We start from the raw sequence: 25,032 nt of genomic DNA on the forward strand, positions 1-25,032 counted from the left end.
CACTAATCATGGTGTCTAATCAGCATCTTGATATGGCACACCTGTGAGGTGGGATGGATTATCTCAGCAAAGGAGAAGTGCTCACTGTCACAGATTTAGACTGGTTTGTGAACAATATTTGAGGGAAATGGTGATATTGTTTACGTGGAAAAAGTTTTAGATCTTTGAGTTCATCTCATACAAAATGGGAGCAAAACCAAAAGTGTTGCGTTTATATTTTTGTTGAGTGTATTTACACAACTCCAAATCATAACATAAGTTACCCGAAGACACTCACCCAGTTAAGGCCAAGACTGGAGACCTTACCCACTCACAGCGAACACAGACTAATGCTGAGGAATCGATAAATACAATAGTAGTTTCAGGTTAAATACTATCAGAAACTCTTCAGCAGTTGTCTTGATGCATTTGGTTTGAATCCAAGTTTTTCAAGTTTCTCGAGGCTATTATGCTGCAATTCATTTAGTCTGAAAACTGAGGTGATGGTCACCGTGTGGGAGGTTCTGTGCTTCAAGGTTTTGCTAAACACCTCCTTTGCCCTCCTCCTGAAGTGCTTTCCCACGACAACATATAAGAAGGGGTTAATAGCGCTGTTGCTGTACGCCAAATACGTAGAAAGCTGCATGCTGATGTCCAGGATGTGACCCCAGAGACATCCAGGTGTGATGTGGAAGTAATCCAGTGTGTCAAGAAACCGCATCAGCTGGTGGGGCGTCCAGCAGAAGAGGAAGACTGCCAGCACCACCAGGACCAAGTATGTGGCCTTCCTCTCAGCTCTAACCCTGGGAATTCCGCTGACCCGCCCGTCTTTCAGCGCAGCCACGATGTGACGGGTGCAGTAAGACATCACCAGGACTGGTACGAGGAAACACAGCACATTACTGGCACTGTTGTAGTGAACCACCCAGGCTGGGTGTGGGTAGACCAGGATGCACGCATCCACACCTGGATCATCCAAGTACACCACCCTACGAAAGAGGAGGGCGGGCAGAGCCATGAGAAAACCCAGAGCCCAGATCACCAGGCAGATGCCTTTGGCACACCCTCGTCTCCTCAGACAGCTGGAGCTGAGGGGCTTCACCAGAGCCAGATACCGGTCCACGCTGACCAGGATGAGGAACAGTATGCTGCAGTAGTAGTTCATAGAGATGGCCACATTGACCAACTGGCACAGGAGCTCCCCAAAGTTCCACTGGTAGCCTTGGGCCACAGTCACTGCCCAGAAGGGAAGACAGCACATCATCACCAGGTCTGCAGCAGCCAGGTTTCCCAGGTACACGTCAGCCACAGTGCATGGATTCCTGTGCAGGCACAGCACGCACAGAACCAGACCGTTCCCCACCAAGCCCACCACGCTGACCAGGCTCAGGTAGGTCGGCTGCATAGACGACAGCCACAGCCAGGCTGCTGTGTAGTTACTGCAGGGGTCCAGCTCGGGGGCCACGCTGGGGCCCCACCAGCCTGAGGCGTTCACAACCATTGGACACTGTAAAAAACAGCAGTTTGGTTTGAAAGAGCACAAATATAAGAGCCGACACAGAATGCCAGTGTTCCAGTGAGGACTGAGCACCTCAGCAGTACATTGACATTCAAACTGCATTTTAGTTTTTATATCTCAAGAAATAGAAACAAAAGAACCCAAAAAGCATCCTAATCACCACACCTTTTTTTCTGCACACTTCACTATGGAGATACAGTAAATTATATTATGTATGTGGTTGTAAACACTCACCTTATCTCAGTGGCTCTGCCTGTTCCAGCCTCATATGCTCTGTGCTCATGGCGAGAGGATAATCGTCATGGTGATGTGTGGCGAACATGAGGAGACAGGCGGCTTTTATAAGTGCAGCTGCAGACATCGTCATCATGACATCACGGCTCACGCATCTGCTTCTCCTCATGGTTCATCACCGTGGTATCCAGCACCGAAGACTTTTTGTTGTTTATCACGGACTCGCTGACAGAGATGAGCCGTCTGTGTATACAGAAGCTCCTGCAGGGATTGAATCACCCTCACGCTTTGAAACAGATATAAACAGCAAGAGACATTTCTTCATCACGTATTCCGGGGTCCTCCTTCAGGGCCCCTTCACACATAGCATGAATAAAAACAAATCAGGGCGAATCACAGCGAAACAGCCCAAATGAGTGAACCCCGAAAACATCGAGTCGACATCGGGAGGGACACACGGTGGGGCAGATGTGAACGATCCCACTGCAACGATTTTGTGAATGCGCGCACAGTGCGAGCAGCTGGAACGTGTTGCACCACATTGCTGTTGTGGAGAAAAAAACTGAAAACCACACACCATAAAAAAACACAGCAACTTGTAATATTTAACCCCTCTTATTGAGCAGACAATACAACTGTCTCAGTATATGACCCACGGTCACAGATGTACGGTCATGAAATGACATGAATGAAGCAGTGCACTCTCATTATGTTTTATTATGTTCATCCGGGTATAGAAATAATCACTACAATAACTACATACACAATTACATGCCAAATAACTAAAATGAATGACCACATAACACAGAAACAGAGAGTGACACTTTGGTCTGGGCACTGAATGGTCAAGGGGGCATGGCCCCAAACAGCAGCCGCTGTTGAGATCTCTGCTCCTGGATGTCACAGCTGAGGAACACGTACCGTGTTTTGAAGGATATGATCTTACAGCTGTCCTACGTGAGGTGTGTCTCTGCCTGCTGTCCTCACATGGAAATACATAAAGCAACTTTCACCTTTGTGCCAGGCTGCAGTGGCTGCACACAGCGCATCTCGGCAGGCTGCTCCATGTGAAATGGACCGTTAGATCATGTGAAGATGCACAACACTTCATGTTAAATTATTTCATACGAAGAAATTTTGACTGTACAAAAAAATTGGATATGTACAGGTGTGTGTTTGTCTTTTGCACACCTGTAAATATTCTAGACATAATAAATCAGATGCCTTCTAAATTGCAGAACAAATACAATTGATGCCTCATTTACATTAGTGAGACAAAGTAAGTCCGAGTGTATATTGGACCTGTGGCCAGTTGGTGCTTATATCTCGATTCCTCAGTGTGAAGTGGGCGAGAGTCTACGACTCCCACTGGACGGGATGTTAAGCTGATGCAGGTTGCTTCCCCAGCCAAGGCTGGAACCCATTTACACCGGGGTGGACTGAGACAATGTAGATAAAGTGTCTTGTCCATGGATACAGACAGGTAACATGACTGGGTCAAACGTATGTAACGGAAAGCAGCTCCGTATCCACTCAGCTGCCTGCTCCACTCAAACATAACGTCTGCTCTGGGTGATCATTTATGGTCACAAACCTTCCATCTGAGGCTGTAAGAACAGTCATTAATATCTGATTGACATCACAGAGGGCCCTTATTGGAGATCTGTGAAACTCTATAATACCAGATGAATAAACTAGGGCACTGGGGACAAAGGGATTGCATTGATAATTGATATTATCCATGCATAAAATCAGCCAATTACATTGTCATCTGTCATTCCTTTGCCACGATATACAGTTGTGCTTAAAAGTTTACATACTGTGGCAGAATTTTTGATATTTTGGCCATTTTTCAGAGAATAAGACTGGTAACAGAAAACCCTTTTTTGCTTCCACTTATGGTTTGTGGTTGTGTGAAGCCATTTATTGTCAAACAACTGTGTTTACTCTTTTTAAATCATAATGACAACAGAAACTACCCAAATGACCCTGATCAAATGTTTATATACCCCCGTTTTTAATTCTGTGTATCCCCCCCACCCCCACTTTCAGCTTTTTCATCAATGACAGCTCGGAGTCTCTTGTGGTAGTTGTGGATGAGGCTCTTTATTTTCTCTGATGGTAAAGCTGTCCATTCTTCTGGGCAAAAAGCCTCCAGCTCCTGTAAATTCCTGGTCTGTCTTTTTTTTTTTATATGACTGTTTTAAAGTACAAATAGAACAAAAGACAGACAGAAAAAACAAACAAACAAACAAACAAACAAATGTACACAGTATCATACACAGTACAGGGAAGTAAAATCAGAGCCATCCATGCCAGTCCATAACAAAATATTTAAAAGGGTGACAGTGCAGGAATTAAGTCCAAGATTGAATTTAAGGTCCAAGTGTAAAGTCCATAAATTGTTGACTTGTTTCAGAACAAGGAGCAATGATAAAGTGCAACACAACATAAGTTATGTACACATATTTAGTTAATTGATTGCTTTTTCTTTTTATATATTCAATAAAGGGTCCCCAGATCTTTAGGAATTTAGATTGCGAATTGGACCGAGTATCAAATCTCTTCTAAATATAAGCAAGACACCATGTCATTCAGCCAGGCTTTAAGAGGGAGGAGTAACTGACTTCCATTCTCTCAGAATTGCTCTTTTTGCTGTAACCAGGCCAAACCTTAGGGCTTGTTGCAGGGTAGGTGGAAGGGTTAAAGAATACTCAGAGCAGCCCAGAATAATAACATAACAATCAGGAGATAATGTTTTCTTATATATGACACTATACAGCTGAAATATGTATGACCAGAAGCTCTTGAGTTTTGGACAGGACCAAAGTAGATGAGCCAAGGTCCCATCAGCTGTTTTACATCTGTCACATTTGGCAGATACATTAGGGTAAATTCTATGTCATTTGGTCTTAGAGTAGTTCAGACGGTGAATGACTTTAAACTGAATTAGTTGAAGTCTTGCATTGATCAAACAATATTTTATCCCACACAGTCTTTTTGTCCATAGATCATCTGAGATTTCTACCACCACATCTTTAACCCAGGTATCTTTGATATGAAGAGATGGAGTTGCCACAGAAAAAAAAACTTTAAGTAGGTTTGTGATCACTTGTTTTGAGGTGGGATATTTTATCATAGATCATATAAATTGTGTTGTTTTGGCATTGTGTCGAAGTTGGGGAGAGTAGACCTAATGAAGTTTCTTATTTGAAGGTAACAAAAGAAATGCCCTTTTGGTAAACTGTACTTCAACTGCAGTTGAGCTGCAGTCTGAGATGCGAATCGGCCATTAATATATAGATCCTTGACAGTTGACCTTTATCAGACCATTGGGAAAACACAATGTCTAAAATATAATCAGAAGATTCAGAGAATCTGGAGAACTTTCTACACGTAAGTGGCAAGGCCGAAAACCAACACTGAATGCCAGTCACGTTCGATCCCTCAGGCGGCACTGCATTCAAAACCGACATCATTGTGTAAAGGGTCTTATCGTGTGGGGTCAGGAACACTTCAGAAAACCACTTTCAGTTAACACAGTTCGTCGCTACATCTACAAGTGCAAGTTAAAACTCTACCATGCAAAGTGAAAGCCATACATCAACAACATCCAGAAACGCCGCTGCCTTCTCTGGGCCCAAGCTCATTTCAAATGGACAGACGCAAAGAGGAAAAGTGTGCTGTGGTCTGATGAGTCAACATTTCAAATTGTTTTTGGAAATCATGGACGTCGTGTCCTCGGGACAAAAGAGGAAAAAGACCATCCAGCTTGTTACCAGCATTAAGTTCAAAAGCCAGCATCTGTATGGGGCAGCTTACACATCTGTGATGGTATGGGGGTGTGTTAGTGCCCATGACATGGGCAACTTACACATCTGTGATGGCACCATCAGTGCTGAAAGGTGCATCCAGGTTTTGGAGCAACACATGCTGCCATCCAAGCAACATCTTTTTCAGGGACGTCCCTGCTTATTTCTGCAAGACAATGCCAAGCCACATTCTGCACATGTTACAACAGCGTGGCTTCATAGTAAAAGAGTGCAGATACTAAATTGGCCTGCCTGCAGTCCAGACCTGTCGTCCATTGAAAATGTGTGGTGCATTATGAAGTGCAAAATACGACAACGGAGACTGTTGAACAACTAAAGTCGTACATCAAGCAAGAATGGGAAAGAATTCCACCTACAAAGCTTCAACAATTAGTGTCCTCAGTTCCCAAATGCTTATTGAGTGTTGTTAGATGGAAAGGTGATGTAACAGCAGGCACCAGCGACAGCTAGCTGGTAAACATACTACTGTCCCAGCTTTTTTGAAACATGTTGCAGGCATCCACTTCAAAATGAGCAAATATTTGCACAAAAAAAATAAAGTTTATCAGTTTGAACATGAAATATCTTGTCTTTGTGGTGTATTCAATTGAATATAGGTTGAAGAGGATTTGCAAATCATTGTATTCTGTTTTTATTTACATTTTACACAACATCCCAACTTCATTGGAAATGGGGTTGCAATATTATGCACTTGTAACTTAAAATGCCAACCCCGCCCCCCAAACAGGATTTCTTTTCTTAGCTACCATCGCCATGTTGCGTGTGGTGCCAAGGGTCTGATCTGTAGGATTCCTGGTTCGGAACTGCAGTGAGGTCTGCAGGTGCTTTTGCACTTCCTGGTCACTGCTATGTTGTGGCAGTGGGTGATTTTTTGCTTTACCTTGCTGCACCATTTGCAAGACCTGTAGGACCAATGACCCATAGGATCACTTAGCCCTAGGACTACAGACCTGCAATTGGGAATCTGATGTAAAAGTTGTTCAAAAATCAATATGTGGATCCATCCAGAATCAGCTGTGAGAACACTGAACAAACAGGAGAAGATGTATTTCCTCCTATGTACTTCAAGGGTTTTTCTGGCAAAACACCTGCCTCTCACCCTGATCCCAGTCTCAGTACTGGACAATGAATGGAAAAGAAATCCATTTAATGCCATCTGTGTCCTTGAGCAAGTCCAGGCTGCTGCTGTCGATAAAAGCTTCTGCAGCTGATGGCTGTTCTTCCATATTTGATGGAGCAGAGCATCCTCAGGCTGAGTAGACTTCCTGGCATAATTACATCTACATATCATTTCCTGTTATCTGCTGCATCCTTCTCTCAAATCAGCAACAATCACTCCATGAAAATCAGTTTCTCTGCAGCACTTTTACTGATCTGAATACACCTGAAGGCTGTCTGTCTATCTATCTATCTGCCTGCCCACCTGTCTGTCTGTCTTTCTGTCTCCTGCTGACTTTTCTCTTCCAGTCTCTGTGTCCGCCGTCTGTCAGTCCCGTATTTCAGCCATTCCCAAACAGAACGCTTTAATAATGACACACTGAACTTACGATTCTTGAATCTGAGATCACAGTGTTTGAAGTTAGAATTTGTCTGCATTTAATTCTATTAAAAAAAAAAAAAAAAAAACCTATTCCTTTTATTCTGTAAACTGCAAATCAACACATGTCCTCTTCTTAAAAGTCCAACTGAAAATTATATTGGATCTTAAATAACCAAAAAGAAAACTAGATTTTTTTAAACAAATTGCATAAATTATATCACCACAGTTAATGAAAGTTTTTAATTTCTGATGTTAATAAATCTGTCAACACTAAATTTAGTTTGTTACTTTTACTTTTCTCATCTCCCATTGGTTCAGAAGCATCTCATTATAAAAAGATGTGTTACAGCACATTGTCACCACAACGATATATGCCAACGTTTGTGGCCACATTGCGGCACATATTGTTGCCAGCGACAATATGTGTCCATGTATAACATACAATCCACTGCACCAGCGACAATATGTGTCCATGTATAACATACAATCCACTGCACCAGCGACAATATGTGTCCATGTGTAACATACAATCCACTGCACCAGCGACAATATGTGTCCATGTGTAACATACAATCCACTGCACCAGCGACAGTATGTGCCATGAACATTGGTACGTTTTGTCATGATATGCAGCAACAGTTGTGTGTGTGTGTGTGTGTGTGTGTGTGTGTGTGTGAGCTAGAGAGAGAGAGAGTCGTAATAATTTTGTGTTTGTATAACAGACAGACACCCTCTCTACTTTTAAGATTAGGCTTAAAACTTTCCTTTTTGCTAAAGCTTATAGTTAGGGCTGGATCAGGTGACCCTGAACCATCCCTTAGTTATGCTGCTATAGACGTAGACTGCTGGGGGGTTCCCATGATGCACTGTTTCTTTCTCTTTTTGCGCTGTATGCACCACTCTGCATTTAATCATTAGTGATCGATCTCTGCTCCCCTCCACAGCATGTCTTTTTCCTGGTTCTCTCCCTCAGCCCCAACCAGTCCCAGCAAAAGACTGCCCCTCCCTGAGCCTGGTTCTGCTGGAGGTTTCTTCCTGTTAAAAGGGAGTTTTTCCTTCCCACTGTAGCCAAGTGCTTGCTCACAGGGGGTCGTTTTGACCGTTGGGGTTTTACATAATTATTGTATGGCCTTGCCTTACAATATAAAGCGCCTTGGGGCAACTGTTTGTTGTGATTTGGCGGTATATAAAAAAAAAAAATTGATTGATTGATTGATTGATAATTTGTATATATAGATGGCGTTGTAGCTGTTTTTAAGTATTTCTGGTTTTTTTTTATCTGTGTTGTCATGGGGACCACGATGGAAATAAGTCTGCTTTTTCATGCAATGCTCGGCAAGTATAATCAAATCAATCAATCAATCAATCAAAGAAAGAGAGCAACTTTGGGGATCACATCAAGACGTGACAGTCATTTTCTGTTCAACTGTGCGCTTTGGCAAACCCATGGTGAGGAAGGGAGGGCACGAGAGGACTCAGCAACCGCACGCACCACATGGTGAATATTTCATCTGAAATTTTGATTGTGCTTATGCACAGTGCGAGGGTTCACGGCCTCCAGCACACACCCTGTTGTGACACTGCCATCAGCAGCAGAAGCAGCAGCAGTGCCATCTTCATTATTACTGAGCGCTTTGAATAATTCACCAACATCTGAGTGCTAAAATTCAAGCTGAAACAATGCTTGCTTCTGCAGCCTCCTGTGCAGAAGCATCTCCATATTACGCATTGCCAGTCAGTACAGGATGGATCAAGCCATCTTCCTCGGTCCTGTGCGCACTGGTTGTGAAAAGTCCTGGTGCTGTCAAGAATGCTTGCAAGAAAATAAATGTGACACTTTTTATACACTCACAGCGATAAAACACCAGAATCAAACTACTTTTTACACCTCTGTGCGCTGCCTGCCCACGTTGTGGGTTAGCTGTTGACATGCAACAGTCTCCAGCGATGGGGTTGCCTGCAGCCTCCAGCAGGCTGGGGGGAGGAATACAGATAAATAAATAAATAAATGTCAATGATTTTATTATGTTGTTGGTGGATGTAATGAGAGTGAGTGAGTGTGTGTGTGTGTGAGTCAGAGAGAGAGAGAGAGAGAAACAATTCATAGTTAAACATCACGTTTTACTTCTTGCTCTGACAACCGGTGGCCGTTTGTGCCTTGATTGTCGGTATATATTGTCATATGTGCCGGCGACATTATGTGCCGGTGCCTTTGAACGTCAGCATATATCGTTGTGGTAACAATACGTGCCCTGCGACAGTATGTGCCGTAACAAGGCACACTCTGATTACTTGTTGACTCAGCTCAGCTCCTCTCAGGAGAAAATACTGCATTCATCACTTTACCTCTTGGAATATCATGTTAGTGAGGCTCTAAAATATCGTTTGTGTCACGCAGTGTTAAAGCTGTGCGCTGCAGACCAGGAAGGTCTCCAGTGTACTGCAGTGAAGTTTGTTTTAGGCTGGATATTCAACAGACGTTCACTCATATTCATCTCAAACAATTTCAATCTTTACACATTTCTATTGATTTTAACACAGACACGGGCACACATGAGGCGCTCACAAACACTAATATGAGCAAAGCGGCGTGAAGCTCACTCATGGTACGGGGCATCCTAAACAGGAAGTGCCAAAATTAAAGTCCACAGTTAAACAGGAAATGTTCCTGTTTCACTTCCTGGATTGACAGCAATAGTTTGGTGAACAGTAAGTGACTGCGCTGTGGTCAGATTTTCAGTACATCATGTCCTCAGACCATAGAAGGTCTCAGTGTTCAATGTGTCAGCGCTTCCACACTCTGTTACAAACGAGTCTGTAAAATGTGCTCTCAAAAATAACAATAACATTTACTGAAAACCAGTGTGTTCCAGCAGACTGTAATCCAGGCACAAAATCTTCACAGCTGACAGTTTAATGTTTGCTCAGTGAAGGACGTTGTAATGAGTGTCTGATAATACAGTCAGCTCACAGTGTGACTCAGTCACAGCACAGCCGTGACAACCAAAATATATGTAAGGCTGCACAACGTACAGCATGAGAACTGCTGTCATTCAGTCCAACCCGCTGCCACCAGCCTGGTGAAACTTAGTGTGCCTTGATAGAGCGGCGTCAACCCAGAACATGGCGTCATTTTGGTTCCAACTGCACTGAACTACTGAATGAACATTTGTTTTCAAGATTTTTTAAATAATTTAACCACATACAGCAACATGTCCAGGTACAGGTGCTATCAAACAAATGTAAAAATAGTTAAGCTATCAAATTTACAATTTATGATGATTTATTTAATTAATTTAAAGCCCAATTTATGCAGCTCTGTAACTCTGTCATGCAGTGACATGCGTGACAGTTTTAAGTTCTCCATCTCTGCATTAAACTTTATTCTGGACTAATATGACCCTCAACAAGCTTTTCTTTCTACAATCATCACCTCCAAATCAAGGTAAGCTGTACATTTTCTTTTACCAACTTTGTGATGTAACTGCAGACTTTTCTGATCCATTTATCAGCATGCACACTGTAAAAACTGTTATAATATGATGGCAGATGAAGGATTGAAAGCAGCAAAGTGTCACATCTACAAGTCAGCTGCAGATCTCAAGAGGTCTCTCGCCCTCTCCTGTGCTCCTGGTCACAAGGTCTGGTTGTCCACGAAACATCTGCCGCTACGGGTGAAACCACAGAAGCTTGCTCCTCGGTTTGATGGACTTTTTCCCATCTCATTGGTTGTTCATCAAGTGGCCGTCTGCATCAAGCTCCCCAGGGCCATGCACGTCCACGCGAGATTCCACATGAGCCAGGTCAAACCTGTGAAGACCAGCTCCCTTAAAATATAATGCACAGTGGTAGCATTAGAGATGTTGGACTGGATAAGTCTTTCTGTCACTACTGGAGTCAAGCTGCAGTATTGACAGCAGCCTCGTCAGAGAGTATACATAGCAATGCCACCGTGTTTGGTCGGATCAGTGCTTTGTTGCTGTTTGTTTGCTTGTTGTCATGGTCAGCTGTCACCACCACTGAGCCGGGATCAGGCTCCAGCAGCCAGCCAGCCAACATCGGGCCGAGACAGGCCTCCAACAGCAGCCAGCCAGCTAACATCAGGCCTAATACAAGGCTCCAGTAGCAGCCGATAACACCAGGCTCAGGCACCAGCGACAGCTAGCTTCCATCAGGCTAAGCCTGGGCTCCAGTGGCAGTCAGCTAGTGAAACTCTGGACTGAGACCAGGCTCCAGTGGCACCCAGCAATCACCAGGCTGGGCCTGAGTTTTAGCAACTCCAGCGGCTGCCAGCTACAGTCGCAGCTATCGGCACTGTTGTCGTTCGTTGGACCAGGCCGGTTTAGCCACCAGGCCCAGCAGCAGCTAAACATCAGGACGGGCCCTTCACTGTTGGACGATGTAGAAGCAGCTCAGATGGCTAAGGTAAAACTTTTCTGACTGCTCACCATGCCGAAAAAAACATAAGTGGTGAAGACTTGGATGAAATTAAACTGTCTTTGAATTTCATGTCTGAGGAGCTCAGTGGAGTGGTAAAAAACAAAAAGAACTGCTTGGATTTTTGAAGGAGGCTCATGAGACCTGGAGAATACTACAGAAGAAAGACAATAAAATTCGGATTTTGGAAAACCGTGTGGATGAATTGGAGCAGCATATTGTGTGGATTAAATTAAATGGATCTCCTGAGGAAGCAAAAGTCATGATGATAAAAGAGCTCTCGGATTTTGATCATTATAAGTTACTTCTTCTTAAGGAGGACAATGCTCATTATTGGTTCTTTTCACTTATTTGGAGTGATTTCTGGTATGATTGTTGTTTTGTGTTGTCTTTCTTTCATTATGGGACAAATTTTGAGAAAACCTATACCACATATATATTTATATCAAGTAGCTAGGCTTTGTTTAGCCGCATTTTTGGTTTGTGGATATATATACGAGGGCTGTCCATAAAGTATAGGTCCTTTTCATTTTTTTCAAAAACTATATGGATTTCATTCATATGTTTTTACGTCAGACATGCTTGAACCCTCGTGCGCATGCGTGAGTTTTTCCACGCCTGTCGGTGACGTCATTCGCCTGTGAGCACTCCTTGTGGGAGGAGTCGTCCAGCCCCTCGTCGGAATTCCTTTGTCTGAGAAGTTGCTGAGAGACTGGCGCTTTGTTTGATCAAAATTTTTTCTAAACCTGTGAGACACATCGAAGTGGACACGGTTCGAAAAATTAAGCTGGTTTTCGGTGAAAATTTTAACAGCTGATGAGAGATTTTGAGGTGATACTGTTGCTTTAAGGACTTCCCACGGTGCGAGACGTCGCGCAGCGCTCCCAGGCGCCATCGTCAGCCTGTTTCAAGCTGAAAACCTCCACATTTCAGGCTCTATTGATCCAGGACGTTGTGAGAGAACAGAGAAGTTTCAGAACAAGTCGGTTTCAGCATTTTATCCGGATATTCCACTGTTAAAGGAGATTTTTTTTTTATACTTTATTGACAGACCTCGTGTGTATATATATATATATATATATATATATATATATATATATATATATATATATATATATATATATATATATTTCATGTCAACTCCAATTTCTAATTTACTTCTGCACAGGAGCTCAACTTAAAAAAAATGATTGATTGATTGATTGATTGATTGAGTGATTGATAATGTAGATCCAGATTGTTTTTTCTTAAAAATATTACTCACCATTGCAATTATTTTTCTGAAGAACAATTTACAAATTATTCTGTGTTAAATTGGACATTACCCATTATACCTTTTAATAGCAGAAGTCTTTCTATGAAGTTATCAAAAATTCAGGATTGTTTAAATAATGCAAATAAACATTTTTCAGTTATTGTGATTTCTGAGATGTGGTTGAAAGATGAGCACATTGACACTGTCCAGTTTGAGGATTTTTTTTTTGCTACAAATAGGATGAATAAACAGAGTGGTGGTGTGGCACTTTACCTTAGTTCTACTTATCACTGTGAAATTGTTCAAAATATGTGTTTTTCTTTAGTAAATATGGAATGTGTTACTGTGGAAATTAAATGGGACAAAAAAATATCATTATAAGTTATGTTTACAGAGCACCAGGATCAACTATAAAAACTTTTGTGGAAAAGCTAACTGAGATGTACATTATTAAAAATAATAAGTTTATTTATTTATTTATTTGTTTATTTGTTTGTGGAGACTTCAATATTAACTTATTAAATCCTCATAGTCAAATACATACAACTGAAATGATAAATTCTGTGTTTTGTATGGGAATGTATCCAGTGATTACCTATCCAACTTGGGTAACTGCAAACACATCAACACTTATTGACAATATATTGACAAATATTACCGTGGGGAATTTGGAGGGGGGATTACTTCTTAGTGACATTAGTAATGATTTGCCAGTTTTGTAGTTTTCAATTCTTTAGTTGACAAAATTGACCATACTGAAATTACAAATTTCAAAAGGAAAATAACAGAGAAAGCTTTGGAAAATCTTAAAATGGATTTAAGGGATCAAAACTGGAGTGACATTTATATTTAAGTCATTGATCACTCTTATGAATATTCCAATTATTTATTTACTATTTCCAGTTGATATGATAAACTGCCCTTTGGTGTTAAAAGTTGAAAATAAGCAAAATATTGATAAACCCTGAACCACTAAGGGATGGCAAAATGCATTTAAAAAGAATAATTTTCTGTATAAGCAGTTCGAAGAACATTTGATGCTGAGAAAAGATATAAGACATATAAAAACAAACTAACTAAAATTATGCAACCTTGTAAAAGGCAGTACTATAGTGATTTATTGGGGGGAAAAAACATCAAGGGTACTTGGAAGCTTTTAAACTTTTTTTTACACAAATACTGATACAGGTGTTAAGGAAAATAAAGTTATAGCAGATCACTTTAATGATTACTTTGTTAATGTGGGTAAAAATTTAGAAAATTCAATTGTATGTAAATGTAAATATATCATGTGATCATCCAACATCACAGACTTGCTTCCATACATAAACGTTGGATGGTTGAGACAGGGATCAATTGCTTCTCCCTGCTTTTATATTTTTTGAGGTTGAATTTTTTTAGCTTGATGTTTTTGAGGCTGAATATTTTGATGATAAACAAATTCAACCTTAGAAATTCAACTTCAAACTTTGATTTTGATGCTAAAAACATTCAACCTTCAAAATTCAAATTCAAATTCTGATGGCACAGATTTGCTTCTATAGAGACCTCAGGACACACAACACATGCATTAAGAAAGCAGCACAACAAACACATTCAGACGGCTACAAGGGCCGTCACACCCCCCCACCCCCCACCCCACAAAACACAGGTCCCACTAGGACCCTGTGCAATGTGGCTCCTATAGAGGGGTGGGCAACAAAGCGTCCGCTACCAGATTTTCTGCTCCTTTAATATGTTTTATGTCCAAATTATACGTTTGAAGGTATACAGAGACCACTGCACCAAACACTGATTAGGCATCTTAACAGAGGTCAAAAACGATAGTGGATTATGGTCAGTATAAACAGTAATTTTGGCACCACCACACAAGTACACTTCAAAATGCTTTAAGGCCAAAATCAACACAAGTGTCTCTTTTTCAACAGTTGAACAGTTTAGCTGGTGTTTGTCAAATTTCTTTGAAAAATAGCTAATTATCAGGTTTGACAGGCAAGACGGGCTGGACACAAATGCAGGACGCAGGTACACAGCTCAGTGGAGATAAGGCGTTTACTCTGTAAACAGGCTGGAGTCGGTACACAGATAGGCAGTCCAAAAAGAGCAACAATAACAAAAACATCAGGCTTAGGCATGGTCGAGGTACACAGGCAGGTAGTCAAAAAACACAATGAGGCAAACGAAGCAAGGCAAGGAAATATGGCGAACTGCGGCTCCACTCCGTCGTGGCCCACGCTGCAGCCCGGCCGGTCAGGTGAGTAATGACGAATGCTATCTTCGCCCTTTCGGATGGAAACATTGACGCCATTAATTCAAAATGAAGTTCACATTATGTAATAAAAGACTTGACATCCACGGACTCTCTGGAAAAACGCTCAGGCCGGGAGAGTTGATTACAGACCACGGGTACAGGAGCCGGCGGGGCTAACGACAGTCCCGGAAGTGGTGCATCGGCGGGAGCCATACTGGTCGTAGCCTGATGCTTAATGGTAGTGAGTAGTTGCTCCATCTGAGAGCTCACTGAGGCCATGAAAGAAGCCTGCCGCTTGGCTAACTCACTAATCCCTGAGTTCAGAGCGGCTAGCTGGTCCTCTTGCAGAGCGAGCTGCCGACTGTGGTGGTGTACCGCCAGCTGGAAGGCGTCTGCGTCTGCTGTGTCCATTGTTGACCAGATTGTACTATCAGGTTTGACAGGCAAGACGGGCTGGACACAAATGCAGGACGCAGGTACACAGCTCAGTGGAGATAAGGCGTTTACTCTGTAAACAGGCTGGAGTTGGTACACAGATAGGCAGTCCAAAAAGAGCAAGAAACAAAAACATCAGGCTTAGGCATGGTCGAGGTACACAGGCAGGTAGTCAAAAAACACGATGAGGCAAACGAAGCAAGGCAAGGAAATACAAGAAACAGAGCTGGAAAGAGGCACAAGGCGCTACAATCTGGCAAGGGAGTAAGGCACAATGGGGAGCTTAAATACACCCAGGTGATGAGGTGCAGATAGAGAATAGGTGTGCGTGGAACACACCAGAAGGAGGGCGTGGCCAGACAGAGGGAAACACCCACCACCAAGAGCCAGCAGAGACAGACAGGAAAGACAGACACAAACAAAAATCCCACAAGAGAATAAACAAAATGTAACTGAAGAACACAGAGCCAAGAAATAAAAGCTGGCAAGACCCAAATCCTGACAGTACCCCCCCCAAAGGCCGGCCCCCGACAGCCCAGGCATGGCAGGGTGAGAGGCATGAAAATCCTGAATGAGAGAGGGGTCCAGGATAAAGCGGGAGGGAATGCACGACCGCTCCTCAGGGCTGTACCCCTCCCAGTCCACCAAATACTGAAACCCGCCGCCCCTCTGATGCGAAGCCAGTAGCCGACGCACAAAGACCCCCCCCGCCCGCCCCCCCGACGAACCGGGCGGGAGGTGGGGGAACGGCCGGAGGGCACAAAGGGCTGGACTTAAAGGATTTGACATGACTGACATGAAAGATGGGGTGAACATACATAGAACCAGGCAAACAAAGACGGACAGAAACAGGGTTAATGACCTTGGACATGGGGAAGGGACCAACGAACCTGGGAGCCAGTTTCCGAGGAACACCCCGTAGTGGCAAATGCCGGGTGGAGAGCCAGACTTTCTGACCAGGCGTGTAGACAGGAGCCAAGGACCATTTGCGGTCTGCGGCAACTTTGTATTGTGCCGAGGAACGGCATAGGGCACGACGTGCCTGCTCCCAGGTTCGTTGGCACCTGACAATCAAACTTAGGGCAGACGGGACCGGGACCGAAGGGTGGAGGAAGAAAACAAAGAGGGAGGATGACCAAACACCACATGAAAAGGGGAGAAACCAGAAGAAGCAGAGGGCAGACTGTTGTGAGCTAACTCAATCCAAGGCAGTTGGGAGGACCAGGTAGAGGGATGCTGAGAACACAAAATTCTAAGACCTTTTTCCAATTCCTGATTTAATCTTTTGGTCTGACCGTTCACTTGGGGATGATAGCCGGACGTGAGACTAGAGGTGGCCCCGAGTAAGTGACAGAACTCCTTCCAGAACCTGGACACAAACTGCGGGCCCCGGTTGGAGACAATATCCTGGGGAAAACCGTGGAGACGAAACACATGAGTTAACATAATTTCAGCAGTTCCCTTGGCAGTAGGCAAACTGGGTAATGGCACAAAATGACACATTTTGGATAATCTGTCTACTACAGTCAAGATCACAGTGTTGCCGCGTGAGGGGAGAAGACCAGTTACAAAGTCCATTGTAATGTGAGTCCAAGGCAGTTTGGGAATGGGCAGAGGTAGTAACGAGCCCGCAGGTGGGCGTGACGAGGACTTATGCATAGCACAACTATGACAGGCATTTACATATTCAGTGACATCCGCAACATATGCGGCCAACAAAAACATTGTTGCACTACATGAACCGTCTTTTTGATTCCAGGATGACACGAAAACGGGCAGCACGGTGGCTTAGTGGTTAGCACTGTTGTCTCACAGCGAGAAGGTTGTGGGTTCAATTCCCGTGGCCTTTCTGTGTGGAGTTTGCATGTTCTTCCCGTGTTTGCGTGGGTTTCCTCCGGGTGCTCCAGTTTCCTCCCACATCCAAAGACATGCGGGTTAGGTGGATTGGAATCTTTAAAATTGTCCATAGGTCTGTGTGTGGGTGTGTCTGTGTTTGTCTATTTGTGGCCCTGCGACAGACTACCGTCTCTTTCTCTAAAACTGTATTGTAACATTATTAGTCTATTATTATTGACTATTATTGTCTATTATATAGACTATTAGGGCAGCACGGTGGCTTAGTAGTTGGCACTGTTGCCTCACAGTGACAAGGTCATGGGTTCAATTCCCATGGCCTTTCTGTGTGGAGTTTGCATGTTCTCCCCGTGTATGCGTGGGTTTCCTCCGGGTGCTCCGGTTTCCTCCCACATCCAAAGACATGCAGGTTAGATGGATTGGAGTCTTTAAATTGTCTGTAGGTGTGTGTGTGTCTGTGCTTGTTTGTCTATTTGTGGCCCTGTGACAGACTGGCATCCTGTCCTGGGTGTACCCCGCCTTGCGCTCTATGACTGCTGGGATAGGCTCCAGCCCCCCGCGACCCTTAATTGGACTAAGCGGTAGAAGATGGATGGATGGATGACACAAAAACCGGCTATTGTGGGCCCACTCTATGGTGGTATGGTCAGATGAAAAAGTGGCAATTAAATCATTCTGACAGGACGTATGAATTGAACTTTGACTCACCTGCACTACCCTTCTTGGCCGCACGGGGGCACCCTTTACTGGACAGAGGGTTGCAACATGACCTGACTGGCCACAACAAAAACAAAGTCCTTCCGCTCGATGCCGCTCACACTCCGCCAGGGAGAGGCGTGTCCGTCCCACTCACATGGGCTTCTCTGCAGAGCTGGGCAGAGCGTTGCTGCCAGAGCGGCCGGAAGTGGATGATCGACCCAACGACGAGAGGACTTGCTGGGCGTAATGATGGCTGTCTTGGCTGGGAAGGTCAGACAGACGGCGATCAGTCCGGATAGCCAATGCTATCAGATCATCAAGGTCGTTCGGCAAGTTTATCGCCACCAGCTGGTCTTGAATGACGTCACTCAAACCCCAGAAGACATCTTGGAGCGCTGCCTGGTTCCACTCGCACTTCGAGGCGAGGATGTGAAAATTGATGGTGTAATCTGCCACCCGGTGGCTGCCTTGCTTTAACCTCATCAACGAACGTGCCGCCTCACGCCTCGGCGAGGTGTGCTGGAAAACATCAGGCTTAGGCGTGATCGAGGTACACAGGCAGGTAGTCAAAAAACACGATGAGGCAAACGAAGCAAGGCAAGGAAATACAAGAAACAGAGCTGGAAAGAGGCATAAGGTGCTACAATCTGGCGAGGGAGTAAGGCACAATGGGGAGCTTAAATACACCCAGGTGATGAGGTGCAGATTGAGAATAGGTGTGCGTGGTACACACCAGAAGGAGGGCGTGGCCAGACAGAGGGAAACACCCACCACCAAGAGCCAGCAGAGACAGACAGGAAAGACAGACCCAAACAAAACAAAACCCCACAAGAGAATAAACAAAATGTAACTGAGGAACACAAAGCCAAGAAATAAAAGCTGGCAAGACCCAAATCCTGACATTAACAGGTCTATCCAAGCCAAAATGATCAGATTGCATCAGAACCGCACCAGCCCCCACGTGACTTGCATCCACGTACAACTGAAATGGTTGGTTTAAACGTGGGGCAGCCAACACCGGAGCTGCACAGAGGAGTTTCTTCACACTTTCAAAGGCCTGATGACAAAGAGAAGACCAGACAAATTTAGCATCTTTGCACAACAGATTAGTTAACGGCGGTTCTTGCAAAAACAACAATAATAACCGAGCAGTCCAAGAAAACGCATGTTCTTTTTTCTTGAACTCTTCCATCAAAATCAAATCTCGCAGCTTATCAAAATTTTTAACATTTTGCACAGCGCACCAACGATCAAACAATGCAGTTTTATCAAGTCCAAACTCCACATAATTTTGATGATCAAGTTTTTTGTAACACCGAAATGTCTATATGCCTCTGGCACAAGCTCATATGGTCTCTCCACAGCGCTTTTCACTTAAACCAGACTATCTTCAAGTGACAACGACGCATACGCCTCCTGAGCTTTAACCTGTAAACACACATTGCAACAGCAGCGGCCAAACCTCCCTCCGCCACTTTCACATCGACAAAACAAAATATTTATCCACGTCTCTCTTAATAAACGGTGGAATAAATCAAATATACTTGTTAACTTCAAAGTCTGCTTCACCAGGATTAACAGTCCACACGCCAGACACACGCGCCTCCTCCATATCCAACTTACGTCGTTCTAACTGAATCTCTTTCTCCCTGAGATTAGACTGAATTTCCTGCTCTCTGAGATTCATCTCCAAACATCTCATTTCCAACTGCAACTCCAATTTATGCAAATCAGCGTCAGCTGTCCCAGCTGCCACCTGGGTTACCACTGACGCAGCAGGAAAAAAAAACGCCCTTTGCAACCAGCACGTCATCAATTTGTTGTTTGATAACTTTTTCCTGATCCCGTTTTACAACTGGAATGTCAAAATGAGCTGCAGTTGCCAGCAGATTATCTTTGACGAAAACATTAAGCTTCTCCCTTGTGGGATTAGCCACAAAACTCTCCACCTCCGTCTCCATTACTCGCATACACCGCACTACATAACCAAACAATTCACACACCAACCGAGTCAATACACTGCATATTGAAGTGCTAACATGTGCATAGCACAACACCCAACGCAACCATGTCCCCTCCATTCTATACCTACCTAACAAATCTCCACCTAACTAACTTACCTAACTCTTCACGTGGTTTGGCGGCGGGATGATTAAGCACACAACCAGCGAGAAAACATTTCTCCTGGACTGCTCCTCAGAACACTGTAACACAGTGAACGCCAACCACACCCCCACGACACAATAAAACAAACAAACAGGCCACGCATTAAGCAGCGAAGCCTCTTACCTTACTAGGAGACAGCCACAAAACAGAGCTCAATACTCGTGCACCAGCAGCAACACTTCACTCACCTATATTTCCTCGGTTGTGTCCGTCAAAACATGCCATGCCATCCAAAAACAGAACACCAAACACTCTCCCGTGCGTCCCCACTGCAGCCTACGGCGAGCATCCACGCCCCACGCCGATGCACCTGCTCTCCTCAAAAGTAGGTCAAAGCCAAACAAGCACAAACTACAAAACAAGACGCGCAAAAACCCCAAACTTTACCACGCACCACAACACGAGTCTAGGGAAAGCAAAACAACAAAAAACTGTTCAGACGAGCCCCCATTTGTTATGACCCAAAAGCTGCAACAAAAAGCGAGGCACACACGGAAGCACGGATCTTTTTAACCCTTGGTAGGGCATTTATTTTAAAAAATAAAAGAAAAGGAAAGGAAGGCGTAGCGGAATAAGCCAGAGGACCAAGCCAGGACCAAGCACACGCTCCCCACGCCGCGAACCGGAGGAGGAAGACCACGCAGTAGAGAATAGAACTCCCCCCTTTTATAGCACTCAGGACAGGAAATGGGACCAGCGCCTCCCAGTGGCCGAGACCTCAGGACACACAACACACACATTAAGACAGCAGCACAACAAACATTCAGACGGCTACAAGGGCCATCATACATCAGAAAGGTGCAATAAATATCTGAAATTACAGAAGACTCCATGATCATTAGAAAAGAAGAGACAAGGAAAGTGGATCCATGTGATGAGATCCAGACTGACCTATGACAGTGAGTAACAGAAATATGGTAGGAGAGCAGATCACTTGCCGCACCTAACAGGATTGAGATAATATTCACTTCCTCTCTGAGGTTATTCCCCATAGAATACGAGTTGTAAGTTACTTACCACTCTGGACAGGAGTAATGATCTCTCTCTTCCAAAGCACCAGCATCACAGCAAGCTAAGCCACTGCTGAAGCAGAGTTCAAAACTATAAAACATATGGCCGTTATGGCCTTTTCAAGCATGAAAACTTGCCTGTTTGAGTTGATCGCGTTATTGCTTATTATCTTTCCTTCATTAAAGGAAATGTGCAGATTTGTTCTGCAAATAAACAAAAAAGCAAAGATGAGGCAACAGTGGGATGAGTGATAATCACAGAAGCCAAACCAGCATCCATGACTCCCCACAGTGCAGAAGGCAAAATACAAATGGATGCTCACCCTTTTGTGGAATCTGAAACATTCCTCCAATAGATGAAAATGTGGTTGAAAACTGGAGGGGTAGTTCCACCCAAAAAAGGAAGAGGACTTTCCACATATCTTCTTGCACGGAATGGCTCCATGCTGATCGATCTGTTGGGGCCAAAAGAGTGAAGGTGGGATTATTAAAAAATGGAAAGTCTATTAGACTTGGCAAATCATCCATCTCTGTGCTGAACACCTGTGCATTTGATGTGTTTTGTCAGTGCTTATGTTGTGTTTTCTGTGACAGCTCTGCATTTCAAAATGCTGTTAGGAAAGATGGTACCAACCCAGTCTTGCAGCTGGTGAAAGCTGTTGGCACAGATGGTGTGACCCAACAGACATACTCACGGAGGGCAAAGCTGCTCAGTGTCATGTTTGAAGCAGTCCAGTTGAGGTCTGGTTCCCTCCAAGTAGATATGCTGTTGCACTATCCCTGCTGTGGTTGCAAACACAATGAGAAATGTATGAAGTGTTTATCTCACAAAACACTGCTCTTCACTGTACTGCTGTTAGAAAATGTGTGGCCATTTCACTGTTAGCACGAAAACAGTCAACAGATGATCATTTTCGTGCTGGATGTGAAATTTGTCTAAGTGCCTCCACCAGTGTGACATTGCATACCAGCAACACACATGTGGCCTGCCAGAGTGTCAGCTCCCTCCACAGCACATGTGCTGTGCCTGATGCGCCCCCTACCCATCCGCAATACATGTGGCGGATGTGTTAGGTGATCAAAAGAAATGATCACCTAACTCAGGAACAGAGTGACACGTTGCTGTATGCACTGAACTAACAGGGGGTGTGTCCGCTGACTGTTGAGATCTCTGATTCTGGATGTCCCAGCAGGAGAACATGAACGGACATGAACTTACAACTGTCCACTGTGATGTGTCTGCTTACCGTCCTCACGTGCACATACATAAAAACATATATTGCTGTTGCGATGGGATGCAGTGAGCAAGCACACAGCCCACACATTGACAGGCTACCCCAGGTGAAACGGACGGTCAGATCATAACAGGCAGCAGGCGATCTGAATGTCATGTCACCCACATGAGCTCTGTTCTACATGACACAGTGTCTGACTGTGGCACACCGTCCACAGGACACACATGTCAGGCCGGAAACACGTACAGGGTCAGCTGGACGCACTGGGACAGTAGATGTGAACATGATAAGAGCAAACTGCATCATTCATGTCATTACAGGACTGTACATCTATGACCATGGGTCACAGATGTACAGAGGAACAGACGGTTCATACTTGTATTGTTCGCTCAATAAGAGGGATTTAATAAAATGCGGTGTTGTTTTTATGGTGTGTGGGTTTTTTTTTAAATACATGTATCTCCTTGTTAATTTCAGGCATTTTTCCACACAGTTTACAGGCCAGCGATGGTAGCGCAGTGGTAAAGTTTCTGGTTGGTAATCAGAGCTTTTGTAAATTGCAGGGTCGAATCCCATGGGTGGCATATATATATATATATATATATTTTTTTTTTCACAGCAGCTCTGCGTGATGTGGTTCCACATGCTCCAGCTGCTCGCACTGTGTTCCTGCTGTGACGGTTTCCTGCTCATGCACGACACCGTTGCATGCATGAAACCATCGCAGCAGGATTGTTCACACCTGCCCAACCACATGTCCCTCCCGGCGTCGGCTTGATGTTTTTGTGGTTCGCTCATACGAGCTGTTTCACCATGATTTGCCCTGATTTGTACATTTTCATACTATGTGGGCCCTAAGCTTTGCTTCTGCCCACACCCTTTCGGTCACATGGGTACGTTGTTAAGTTCTTTTGTTATGATTTTTTGTTATTGTTGATCTGTGTGCCGAATAAATAAATAAATGCATTCATTCGTTCATTCATTGAGGTAATCTCTAAAAGAGAACCTCATGGACTGGCAACCATGCTTTTTTCATGCTCCCATCACCAAATTTTTACTATTTTATTTTACTATTTCTGACTGTACCCCTAACCCAACCCTCTCCCTTCTCCTAACCCCCCAGACCCCCTGCATTTAGTGCTACCATCACAAACATGCATTTTCTTGACAGTATGATGAACCAATAGATTTACAGTGAGGAAAATAAGTATTTGAACACCCTGCGGTTTTGCAAGTTCTCCCACTTAGAAATCATGGAGGGGTCTGAAATTTTCATCTTAGGTGCATGTCCACTGTGAGAGACATAATCTAAAAAAAAAAAATCTGGAAATCACAATGTATGATTTTTTAAGAATTTATTTGTATGTTACTGCTGCAAATAAGTATTTGAACACCTACCAACCAGCAAGAATTCTGGCTCACACAGACCTGTTAATTGTTCTTTAAGAAGCCCTCTTATTCTGCACTCTTTACCTGTATTAACTGCACCTGTTTGAACTTGTTACCTGTATAAAAGACACCTGTTCACACACTCAATCAATCACACTCCAACCTGTCCACCATAGCCAAGACCAAAGAGCTGTCAAAGGATACCAGGGACAAAACTGTAGACCTGCACAAGGCTGGGATGGACTACAGGACAACAGGCAAGCAACTTGGTAGAAGACAACAACTGTTGTGATTATTTATTAGAAAGTGGAAGAAACACAAGATGACTGTCAATCTCCCTCGGTCTGGGATTCCATGCAAGATCTCACTTTGTGGGTAAGGATGATTCTGAGAAAGTTCAGAACTACACAGGAGGACCTGGTCAATGACCTGAAGAGAGCTGGGACCACAGTCACAAAGATTACATTAGTAACACATGATGCTGTCATGGTTTAAAATCCTGCAGGGCAGCAAGGTCCCCCTGCTCAAGCAGCACATGTCCAGGCCTGTTTGAAGTTCACCAGTGACCATCTGGATGATCCAGAGGACACATGGGAGAAGGTCATGTGGTCAGATGAGACCAGAATAGAGCTTTTTGGAATCAACTCCACTTACCATTTAGAGGATGAGAACAACCCCAAGAAAACCATCCCAACCATGAAGCATGGGGGTGGAAACATCATACTCTGGGGTGCTCTTCTGCAAAGGGGACAGGACGACTGCACCGTATTGAAGGGAGGATAGATGGGGTCATGTATTGCGAGATTATGGCAAACAACCTCCTTCCCTCAGTAAGAGCATTTAAGATGGGCCATGCCTGGGTCTTCCAGCATGACAATGACCCCAAACACACAGCCAGGACAACTAAGGAGGCGCTCCATAAGAAGCATTTCAAGGTTCTGGAGTGGTCTGGACAGTCTCCAGACCTGAACTCAATAGAAAATCTTTGAAGGGAGCTGAAACTCCAAACCTGAAAGATTTGGAGAAGATCTGTATGGAGGAGTGGACCAAAATCCCTGCTGCAATGTGTGCAAACACGGTGAAAAACTACAGGAAACGTTTGACCTCTGTAATTGCAAACAAAGGTTACTGTCCCAAATATTAACATTGATTTTCACAGACATTCAAATACTTATTTGCAGCAGTAACATACAAAT

At 44.0% G+C, this 25,032-nt stretch overlaps 1 protein-coding gene across 1 annotated transcript; it reads right to left on the reverse strand.

Moving 5' to 3' along the window:
* Positions 1 to 376: 376 nt before the first annotated feature.
* On the reverse strand, positions 377 to 1,800 carry LOC117522996 (B2 bradykinin receptor-like). The gene is made up of 2 exons (XM_034184414.1): positions 1,733 to 1,800; positions 377 to 1,486 (listed from the first exon to the last, which is right to left on the reverse strand). The coding sequence occupies exon 2, from the start codon at positions 1,478 to 1,480 to the stop codon at positions 377 to 379; it is 1,104 nt and encodes a 367-aa protein (XP_034040305.1). The 5' UTR covers positions 1,481 to 1,486; positions 1,733 to 1,800.
* Positions 1,801 to 25,032: the final 23,232 nt, after the last annotated feature.

The sequence above is a fragment of the Thalassophryne amazonica genome, chromosome 13 (genome assembly GCF_902500255.1).
Source record: "Thalassophryne amazonica chromosome 13, fThaAma1.1, whole genome shotgun sequence".
NCBI classification, from domain to species: Eukaryota; Metazoa; Chordata; class Actinopteri; order Batrachoidiformes; family Batrachoididae; genus Thalassophryne; species Thalassophryne amazonica.